The 12,124-nt window shown below is 39.1% G+C and overlaps 1 protein-coding gene across 1 annotated transcript; it reads left to right on the forward strand.

Annotated features, from left to right (window-relative positions):
• The first annotated feature begins 6,248 nt into the window (after positions 1-6,248).
• On the forward strand, positions 6,249-9,173 carry LOC149172534 (uncharacterized). The gene is made up of 2 exons (XM_089426353.1): positions 6,249-8,685; positions 8,764-9,173. Exons 1-2 carry the CDS (start codon positions 6,249-6,251, stop codon positions 9,087-9,089), a joined length of 2,763 nt encoding a protein of 920 aa, XP_089282479.1. The 3' UTR covers positions 9,090-9,173.
• Positions 9,174-12,124: the final 2,951 nt, after the last annotated feature.

A 12,124-nucleotide genomic window follows, 5' to 3' on the forward strand; every position in this document is an offset into this window, starting at 1 on the left:
TTCAGCATAGTGTGGTGAATCCCTCTATCAAGAGGATGATGCTTTTCAGCATAGTCACAGGTGAATCCCTCTGTCAAGAGGAAGGTGCTCTTCAGCACATTGTTATGGTGAATCCCTCTGTCATGAGGAAGGTGCTCTTAAGCACAGTCTCAGGTAAATCCCTCTATTAAGAGGAAGACAACTTTGTTGTTTGTGGAACTGCATCAGAAGCAGTTGGTGAATCCCTCGATGTGAGGAAGTGCTTGGGTAAGATTGAAAGCCCAGCAGTTGAAATTAAAGGGGAGTGTTGAAATCTAATTTCAACGCTGCCGTACGCTATCAACCAAAACCGCCTGCAAAACCACAAAACTGCCCAGAAACATATCGCACCGCTTTTCCGGAAAAGCAGTTTCCGTATTCGTTGCTCCGATGCGTTTTGGTGCAGGCACGTGGCTCTCGCCTGACGTAGGCAACTTTGACCCATCGGGAGGTAAAGCTCAGCAACAAGCTGCCTTCCGATATCAACCTCCGCCGTCCGATCTGGTTGCGTGTTCTCCACCGTCGATCTCCGAAGTTGCAGCCCGTCCACGTCAAGTCAGAATTTTTGCGTGGAGTGAGGACAAAGCTTGGTTGACTGCCGTCCTGTCTGCGATGGAAGAATTAATGGTCTTTAATGGTTGGTCGTAAGTTTTGGTGAGGCCCGTTTTAAATGGTTATGGGCACGTTAATGATTTTTATATATGCACGGTGGTATGGGCACACATATCATATGTGTTATGTTTTTAAAAGAAACGTTGACCATATGTGTTAAAAGAAAACCCACGGTAGTTGAAGGTATTGAATTAAGTTTTTAATATGATGAGCCAAATACATATATGCTCATGGGTTGTAATATGCGTTTTTATTAATTTTTGTAATATGAGAGATTGTGGCAGCGTTAGAGTAGTCGCTGTGTGTGTTGTTTTTTTTGTGATGCTCATTGAGGCTGTGTATGCGCAAGAGAGAGCAAGGGAAAAGAATGTAATGGAGTAGTGGCTACGCAGAGCTCCAGCAAGTTTTGTGTGGTATTGTATTGAATGCACAACAGTGCATAAATGAAAAATGAGGGGAGCAGATTTTATTAATGAATTGGATTTGCATTGAGATGCAAAAAGAAAAGAACGCATAAGTTTTTATGTAATGTGAAAATCCAGGAATGTAAAAAAGGATTTCACTCAGATGTAAATGTAAAAATATTTTACAGCAGTATGTGTAAAATGTTTTTCACAGCAGTAATGTAAAAATGGGTTTTACAGCAGTAAACCCAGCACAGTGAACTCTCAGGTGGAGAGAAAACACAGAGTTTTGTTTTTTGATGGGTGAAAGTAATTTTGGTAAACCCCTCTGAGTGAAAGAGGATGAAGTTTGTATCAGGGTTTATATTTTAATTAATAGAAATGTTTTATGGTGTGAAAGAGGATGAAGTTTGTATCAGGGTTTATATTTTAATTAATAGAAATGTTTTATGGTGTGTAATACTCTGTTCTGAGATTTTTTTAAAGAGCTTCCCTGTGAAAAAGATCCTGGAACAGTGGAAACAGAGCATTGGCTCTGTGGTGTTAATGTTTGTTTGGTTTTGGTATTTTCCCGTTGAAAAATACCCAACAATATATTCATATTTCCAAAATTTGATTTATATTTTAAAATCCATCCAAATTATACCACATATTAAAAATCCTTCATTAATATTCATTTTACTTTGCCTTTTGATTTAGATCAAAATTACTCCAATTTTAATCAAATCAACCATTATCATATAAAATCTCCCAACAATTAAGTGACCCACTAAAATCATTCATAAATATTTTTTTCCCTTTTCCTAAAAGGAAATTCGTTCAAACCTATTCTCCTTTTATACAATGTCAATCAAAGTGGCCATTGTTACAGTAAAACACTCAAAAATGAAAAAGTTTAAGATCAACATTTAATCAAACCAATCAAACCAACCATTGTCATATTAAACTATAAGATCAACCTTTCATTTTGCGCATCAATTTTCAATTTACTTAGGCTTTACATACGCATACTAAACTCTACATCTTTTATTCTAAACCTTACAATTAGGATAATTAATTAAGAAAATAATTAAAATTGGCAATCCCATTAGGAGAACGCTTGCGGCTACCGGCCAGGCTGGTTCATTTTCACTCAACTATACAACATACCTACATCGTTTGGAAAATCTTAATTTTCAGTTCTGGAAGCATATTTTAAAGATCGACTTTGACGGTGAAATTATGGAGGAGTTTCTCCTTTAAGAAGCGTGGAACATATAATTTTTTTTTCAGACAATTGTTATGTTTTTATATTTAAATTTTGCATTTAATGTTGTAAATTCCAGTTGTGTTTATTATTTAATATATTAAAAATTAGTACATAGGCAAGCGCCTCTGGTGTCTTTACATAGGCATAAGCTTCTTCGGTAGCATCAGTTTACCCTGTTTATCCATACCCAGTTCCGGGTGCAATTGATCCGGAGCCATTGATTGACTTGAATAAAAAATTGATTGAGTTTACCGAAAGTCTCTGTTCGAGTGGATCCAGATTCTATAAACCAGGTTAAAGCAACAACAGAAAGGAGGTCCGCGTAGCAAGGTCAAGCTAGGTAAATGCCAGAGAGAAGACGAGCTTGCCGCTTGTGCCGAGTGAACTAGTGAGTGTGGATTTCCTACAGGCCGCTGGAAAAGCTAATAACACCACCTTCTCCTCCCCTGAACAAGTGCACTCTCTTAAATACAAGAGCATTTCTTTCACTTGTGAAATACCGGCACTTGACTTTACTGGATTGGGCATGGAAATGCCTGTCTGCCCCAGCAGGGCAGCGCTAAGAAATTGCTATCCATTGTGGTTCATATAGTTAAAAGTTTCATTTGTATTTACTATTAATAAATATATAATAAAGAAAAATATTATAACAAAAATATTATTATTAACTATTGTAACAAAAATATTATTATTAGTTTTGATACTCTTAAGAATCCCATGTCTTGATTAAAAAAAGGTGTTAGAATTTTTTTAATTCTTTACAATCAAGATATAAGACAATTTTTCTAAAATTAGTTTTGCTTTGAAAATCTCTATATGAGTCCGTCCTTGGTTGTCTTCGCGTGGTTCATGGGATGTCTGATTTCATCCAAAGCACTATTGGGGTTAAATAGGATTGTCCATTGTCTCCTACCCTATTTGGGATCTATATTGATGAGTTATAGGCTTTTCTACACAAGCATATCCAGGACACTGATGGTTGCCTTCTTCACGAGGTCATGATATCTATTCTACTATTCGCTGACGACGTGGTCCTCCTCTCCTCATCTCCAGAAGGATTGCAGAGGCAGTTGGATGCCTTAGCTTTGTTTTGCAATATTCGACAGTTGACGGTCAACTTGGGTAAAACCAAGGTTATAATCTTCAATGGGGTGAAGAAAACTTCAGACCTTCACTTCCTATTCAGAGGGGAGGAGGTTGAGATCACCAACACATATACGTGCTTGGGGGTGCAATTCTCAGGTCCCCACTTCAGTTTGCAACCAACTTTCAGCCTCAGATCAACAAAGGATATGGATCCTTAGCCCTTCTCGAGAGACAATACTTTCGACATCACTTCTAGGATGTCTCGTCCAAGATGAGCCTCATGGACACCTTGATTTGTCCCACTATTCTATATGGCTCAGAGATTTGGGGACCGTCTTTACTTGAGTCGGATTGGGCTTCAATTGAGAGAGTCCAGACTCTTCTTCTCCACAGCATCATTAGATGCAAACAGACAATACCTTCGCACATTATCCTTGCAGAGTTTGGAGCTCAACCCTTTTGGCTTGAGACAGTCTTCAGTGTGGTCTCATTCTTGCATTGTGTCCAGGGATTTGCAGACTCGATAAAGAGTAGGGACCCTTACCCTTACTTGGCATATTGCTCTTCTGAGAATATTTCTCGTTCTACTCCCTTGGGCCAGGCTAGATGTTGGTTTACAGGAGTTTCAGGTCTCTTAGAGTTAGTGGGCATTCAGTTGGATTGTCTCCCTCCTTTCCAATATTCCTTGGATGCTCCTGGTCACCTTCTACCTACTAGACAAGAGTTGAACAAGATCATCAGGGAGGACATCTACAGGCAGTTCGCCTGGGTCAATCCTTTGGGAGGGTTGCGCCCAAAGATGGCCTTCTACGCTAAGCACTTCTTGGAGTTGAGAGACGGGCTCATTATTCGACCTCAGTATATGTTTCACCACTGGATGCATGCTCTTCACATTCCTCTAGGCTAGTGCAGAGTAGGTTCTCATAGTCTTCGGGTAGAGACGGACCACCAGATTGATAGGCCAGATAGAGTATGTCACGTATGCCATTTACAGGAAGTAGAGACCGAGGTGCACTTCATTTTTGGATGCCCTATCTACTACGAGATGAGAAGAAGGTTTGACTGCTTGTTCAGAGACTCTCAGACCCTCACATACTTTTTCAAGTATCCCAATCAGAGATGCTTGGCCCTATATATGAAGGAGGCTCTTAGGTTTCGAGCGCATATTCTTTAGCCTCCCATCAGATGAGACCCCACAGAGAGGATCATGACATTTTTCAGGGTACTACCTTCAGACAAGGGCACAAAGAGAACGATTTATACTGTTTCATATCTAGACTCTAGACCAGTGAGGATTCGTGGGACCTCACCCCACCACACGAGACCCCAGCAGCTAAATCATCTCAGATCCATCCCTAGGAGATGGACTAGGTCCTCCAGACCTCAGTAGTGCACAAACTCCCCCAGACAATGACTTAGTGGACAATCTGTACCCCCCATTGACCCTTCATCGGGCCAACAAACTTTGTGGAATTTTTTTCAGCACTCTTCAGTGAGTATCGGATGTTAGGAGAGATGGTTCTGATCCTCTTCGCCAGGGCATTCCATACATTGTATATTTTATGTTCCTGCATTGTACCTTTTATATTCATGCATTGTATTTTTTATAGGAGACCGTTTGGTTCTCCCGCATTTTATGGATATCATTGTACTCAACAGTGCCTTTGACCTACTTTGTGGTCATTAGTTGGACATAAATACAATTATCTTATCTTATCTAAGAAATTGGTGGGGGTTTGGACATCAAAATTTTTAAATTTATTAAAAGTTAATGCAGCCTAACAAACTCTCTAACACACTATTGATAAACATTCAGACAAAATATATACCGAGTATACAACTAGTACAACCACATTAAAAATATTAATGTGGTTGATATATAACCAAAAAAACTATTGCAACAGGAAGAATACCTTACTAATGCATACATTTACCTGATATATAAATGAATGTTATAAATAATAATGAGGAGCTCATCATGGAAAAACTTATTAGAATTGGAATAATATCAAATCCCTAGGAAATTGGTGGGTAGGGTGGCAAGAATTTAATTTTTTAAATTTATTAGAAGTCAATACAACCTAACAAACTCTTTAATACACTACAATGGTTTATAAGCCTTAAGACTAAGCATAAGCCGAACATATTCCATTGAGAATCAATCTAGGCCCTCAATTAAAAAAATAAAAAAAAAAGTCAACAGATCCTCATCCAGCTTAAGTTGAAATAAAAAAACTTCCCCAATTAAAAAAATAAGTCAACAAATCCTCTACCTTAAATTAAAAAATCACCCTTAAATTAAAATAAACTAGAAAGCATTGAAATAGAAAGCTTTCTGATGACCAGTGTGATTCTGTTGGCCTGCACAACACAACGATTGCAACTTGTTAGTTTTGTTAAATCCACCATACTTACTACCCATGTTCTCAATGCTTTTCTTTAGCCATACTTACAGCTTCCCTGGCTCTCTGCCCTGTATATATGTGTCTCTTTCGTATTGATTTTGGGTGTCTTTCGTTTCCACCGTTTTCAGGATCAAGAGCCAATCTGTTGCGACCTCGGCTTTTCTGCTTTCACGTGGTTGCCGTTCCTCTGCAACCGCATTAAGATCAGCATCTTCTTCTCATTCTCTCGTTACCACGCCTCTGCTCTGTCCATTTCTACAATTTTATAGAAACTATTGGGTAGGTTTGCATGCTCTCTTTCATATTTATTCTGCATCGTTTTCAAGATCAAAAGCCAAATGCTGTCTTTCATATTTATTCTGCATCGTTTTTAACTCTGCTATTCTTATAGTTTTAGATTCTAGTTGTTGGACCTCTTTTCTGTTGCAGTGACAATAACAGCGTTGTCGATATCGTAGGTTCATCCATTAGAAGATGAGGCTGCCAAAACTTGCCCTCCACTTGTCTGCGTTCCTCCTTGCCCTTTTTCTAGACCCATCATCTGCTCTTCTCAATTCTTCATTCCATGGAGATGCCGCAGTGCTTATTTCAATGAAAGGACAAATGATTGATCCTCATCATGCCTTAGATAGCTGGAGACCCTCCAATTACACCGTCCATTGCTCATGGGCTGGCGTCCAATGTGACCATATGGGTCGAGTAGTGGCTCTAAATCTCTCTAACGTGGGTATTTCAGGTCCATTCCCCACTCAAGTCACAAATTTACGCACCCTCCGTTCACTAGATGTCTCCTCTAACAACCTCAATGGAAGCCTCCCCTCCAACATATCAAAATTGAGGAACCTAGAGGTCCTTGATGTCTTTTCTAACCATTTGTCAGGGGCATTGCCGCTGGATTTGAGCTATATCGTGAAGCTCAGGCATTTAGACCTAGGAGGAAATCTCTTCTCGGGCAGCATTCCCAGCGAGTATGGGAAGCTCAAAAATTTGGTATATTTTGACTTGGATGGAAATCATTTGAGTGGAAAAATACCCGCAGAGCTCGGCAATCTCGTGAACTTAGAATACATGGACCTATGTTTTAATAATCTCTCTGGCGAAATACCCGTGGAACTCTTGGCGCTGGAATTGTTGAGAGTGTTGGGTCTGTGCGGCAACAGATTGCATGGCAGGATTCCATCTTTCATTGGGGACTTGCGAAATTTGGAGGATTTAGATCTTTTTGCGAACAATTTCACAGGTCTCCTACCTCAGCAATTGGGTGGAAGTGGAAAGCTGAAGTCTGTGGGGGCTTTTGACAACAAACTAACTGGTCCCATCCCTCCGAATCTCTGCAAGGGTGGAAGGCTCCGGACTTTAAATATACATAATAATCTATTCTCTGGCCCGATTCCTTACTCTCTCGGCACATGCAATTCTCTGGAATATCTCTTGTTGGGGGAAAACTATTTGAATGGTTCAATTCCTCCAAGCTTGTTATACTTACCCATGTTGGATTGGATCGATTTGCATAGCAATTATCTCACTGGGAGCATACCGGCCAAAATTAATAATGTATCCTCCACTCTATGGTCAATGGATATTTCCAATAATCGTCTTAGTGGCTCTGTTCCTTCATCAATATGTACGTCACCTTCTATGCAATTTCTCGTGATTGGTGGAAATCAATTAACAGGTACTATACCGCCAGAGATTGGCCAATTGAGGAACATTGAAGTGATCGATCTCAGCGAAAACAGGCTTTCTGGTATGATCCCTACAGAGATTAGTAAGTTATCTACATTGAGCACTCTTCGGATCAATGGAAATCAATTAACAGGCAATGTTCCACCAGAGATTGGTCGACTGGGAAAGATTGAGGTCATAACTTTGACCAATAACAGGTTTTCTGGTATAATTCCTAGAGAAATTGGCAGCTGTATTTCTCTGGTACACATTGATCTTAGCCAGAACGAATTCAGTGGTCCCATCCCACAGGAAATCGTCAGTATTCTCGTTCTCAACTATCTGAACGTATCCAGAAACCACTTGAATGGGAGCATTCCTAGTTCATTGCAAAATATGCCTACTTTGACCAATCTGGATTTCTCTTATAACAATTTTTCCGGCCGTATTCTAGAGGGCAGTCATTTTTCACATTTCAATAAAAGCTGGTTTGCAGGGAACCCCTACTTATGCGGGTCGCAGTTGGGCCATTGTGGGTCAGCACACATGGAGGTTGGACTTGTTTCTGCTCTCTCAGCTCTGGGATTTTTACTCTTCTGCTCTCTAGTGTTAGCATTTTGGTCAGTCAAATCTAAGGCAACCGCCATCAAGAAAGAAGGCGCCGCCAGGTCGTGGAATATGACCACTTTCCACAATCTCAACTTTGGGATCGGCGACGTGTTGGAATGCGTAAAAGAAGAGAACATGATCGGCAAAGGAGGAGCGGGAGTTGTGTATAAAAGTATAATGCCTGATGGCCATCAGATTGCAGTGAAGAAATTAATGGGTACTACAGCCTCTTCAAATGATCGTGGTTTCTCTGCGGAGATCAAGACATTGGGAAAAATCCGCCATCGGCACATAGTCAGATTGTTGGCCATTATCTCCAACCACGACACTAATCTCCTGGTGTATGAATACATGAGTAATGGAAGCCTGGGGGAGCTGCTTCATGGAAACAATGGTGGGGATTTGTATTGGCAAAGTAGATACAAAATCGCAGTGGAAGCTGCCAAGGGTTTGTGCTATCTTCACCATGATTGCCACCCACTCATCCTTCATCGTGACGTGAAATCCACTAATATTCTTCTTGACTCCAACTTTGAAGCCCGTGTTGCAGATTTCGGCCTCGCCAAGATCTTGCATCATGCCGGTGCATCGGAAAGCATTTCTTCAGTAGCAGGGACCTTCGGCTACATAGCTCCAGGTAAATTGCTGTTTCACATTTTCCCTACCTTTTAATTTTGGGGCCAAATTCTTAATTTTAATTCGTGAATTTACACAGAGTACGGGTACACACTAAAAGTGGACGAGAAGAGCGATGTGTATAGCTTCGGAGTGGTTCTGCTTGAGCTGATTAGTGGCAAGAAATCAGTGGATGAAAGAGAATATGAAGAGGGCATGAACATAAGAGGGTGGGCGAAGAAGATGACGAGCTGGAAAAGAGAAGAAGTTATGAAGATTATTGATGCCAGACTCACTAACGTTCCTGAGGAAGAGGCGATGCATATATTCTTCGTAGCTATACTGTGCACACAGGAGCAACCTGTCCACAGACCCACCATGCGCGAAATAGTGCATATGCTCACATTCTGTAAACCCATGCAATAATTTTGACGTTCCCATGTGACCAAAGAAAGAAAGGTTAGAGACGTTAATTTTCACATTCCCATGTGACCAAAGAGAGAAATGTAAGAGACGTCATTGTCCATCAAGGGTGACATCCTCCCTCCGTCTAAACTCACGATAAGGCGGTTCATTTTATGGAAAGGTTATGGAATCTGATCCCTATTTTGATCAATAAAAAAATAATTGAAAGGTTTCCCACGTTTTAATAATATACTAGTAAGATTATGTAACAATGACTTTGAAGTTTCGGTTTAAGTGATCAATATTATATTGAATTTATTTACTAGATATGAGCATGTTGGCATATGAAAATGGTTACCATAAAACCCAATATTCTAAATTGGAGTGTAATATTTATATTAATAAAATAATCTAACCTCATCATCTAAATTTAAATATGATATTTTTAATTAATTTAAAAAGTAAATATATTTTTTTTATTAAAAAATAAAAATATGAAAACATAAATTATAATATATGAAAATTAATGTCTCATTTCAATTTTAATGCCATATGTCTCAGTCTCACTAATAAATTCTCCTAACTCTGAGATGTCAGCAGTATTCAAGGTCAACATATGCTATCATGCTTACAATTGACATGTTGATACTTCCAAGTAGACGTGTGATGAAACAATATTGGTTATCATCCAGGAATTCACTCACTACTCTGAATTTGTTAATGACTTGGTGATTTATGCATTTCTCTCCGTGAAAAGAAAAATTGACCTTTTTTTTTCATACGATACACTGTCCACGACCGATAACTGACCTAACTACTAGAGGGTTGATTTGGCTCATAGCAATTGTGAGGTCTAGGAATTTAACAAAAAATTTGAGGCATTCAGTAACACATAAATTATGGAATTGCTTCCATTAAGCAACAGTTTCGGTTCAAACCCAAGAGGTACATAAACAAATATAATGTTGCGTGCGAAAATTGAACTAACAAATCGAAATTACAAGTACTTTCTGTTGAATTCTATAGATATGGCATGTCTTCATAATTAATATTTTAGCCATTCAAATATATGTAATGATAAATATAACACATGTTCTTCATGTTAGTTTCAAAAGGGAAAATTTTAAATTTTTGGCTCCAAGATAATCAAGTCGGCCCTCCATCAAGTCAAATCGACCCCAGTTGAAGTGACACCCATTCAGCCTCCCAAAATACTATAAATAAGGCACTCGACCTCCTTCTCTTGACACATAATTCAGATCACTCATCTATTCTTTTGTTTATCTATGCGAAGGAGAGAGGGAACAAGAAGTGCACACGAGTCACAAGAACCATGCATGAGTCACAAGAAGTGTGCATGAGTAACAAGAAGTGTGCATGTGTGCATGAGTAACGCATAGTTCACATGACTTACTGAAGTCGAGTATCATGGGAAGTTTGACTAGGTTTGACCAAGGTTATATTGCTAGTCGAGGTCTACGGAGGGAACAAGAAGTGCACACAAGTCACAAGAACTACACATCAATCACAAGAAGTGTGCATGAGTAACAATAAGTTCACATGACTTACTAGAGTCGACTATTGTGAGAACTTTGATTAGGTTTGACTAGGGTTGTATTGCTCACCATTTTGACTTTGTATTTGACTAGAAGTGTAGGTTTTAACCCCATATAGAAATTACCTGCATACAAATTCTAAAACATAGAAAATAAACAATAGCGAGAGAATAACATGTAAAACAAATATACACAGAGATTTTCCCCTGCATCCCAAAACCGGGACTACCAGATTGATTTTTCATTATGTTTCTTTCAATGTTACAATACATATATATACATGCCGAAGCATCCAATACCATGGATCGAAAACCATCACGCCCAAAACCATGTGTGAAAACCATGCACAAAACCATAGGTAGCTCCGCCCAACCTAATATAGGGTCCAAAATTATTTCCCTAGGGTGCTACCTCGGACCCCATAGAGGGGGGCTAACCACCCTCCTCAAACCCCGTGTGACCCCCCGACTGCGCAATTGGCACAACGAAGGGGGGGCTTCGCGCCCCCCTCTAACCCCCCGATTAACTAGGGCGGCTAGTCGTGGAAAGAATATAACACAACCCAACAAGAAGAAATAGATGTATCTCTTGTTGAAATGAAGAATTTATCTAAGGAAAAGGTTGTTGGGTTTTCTTATGGTAAATCTTGCATTGTCTTTGTGCATTATTATCTCTACTATCCTATTGCTTTTATGGTTGAGTTTCTAAAGTGTAATTTCTTAATGATAAACTAAAAGTGCTAAAATAATATCTATATCATTAGAAGTAATTATTAGTTTTCCGAAAATAGTGCTTGTATCTATTGCACTTGAAAAATCAACATAGTGTCAGATTTTTGGTGAAAAAAGGGGCACTAAGATCACTTTTGAAGAGACCTATATTTACAGTTCGATTGTTTATCTATAAACATGGGTTCCTCTATGAAGTTAGAGAACAAGTTGGAGGGATCTAGAAATTTTAGGGCTTGGAAAATAAGGATTGATCTCATTCTTGCAAACAATGATGTTTTGGATATTGTGAAGGGAAATGTTACTAAACCTTCAGATAATGAAGGGAAAAAAAAACATGAAGGATGGCATCACAACCATGAGTATTATTGTGGATTCTATTAAATATCATTTGATTCCATATGTCTCAAATCTTGACACTTCAAAGAAGGTTTTTGATGCCCTGGCTGGATTATATACTATCAACAACATTGGTTAAGTAATGTATTTGAAGAATGAGCTTCATGATGTTAAAATGACAAGAGATGATATCGTGGCCTCATATTTTATAAGGATCTCTCATCTAAGAGATCAACTTCAAGCAATTATTTCTGATAAAGAACTTGCAGCTACAACACTTAATGGTTTTCCTGGCTCATGGAACTTGTTTGCATCTAGTATTTGTGGCAGAGAAAAGATTCCAAGTTTTGAGGATCTATGGACCTCATGTACCCAAGAAGAATCTATACTTTTCTCAAAGGGGAAGATTCCAAGTCCTCAAGATGATCACTCT

The sequence above is a fragment of the Pinus tabuliformis genome, chromosome 4_2, assembly GCF_031772625.1.
Source record: "Pinus tabuliformis cultivar Carrire ecotype Pingquan chromosome 4_2, CPIR1, whole genome shotgun sequence".
NCBI classification, from domain to species: domain Eukaryota; kingdom Viridiplantae; phylum Streptophyta; class Pinopsida; order Pinales; family Pinaceae; genus Pinus; species Pinus tabuliformis.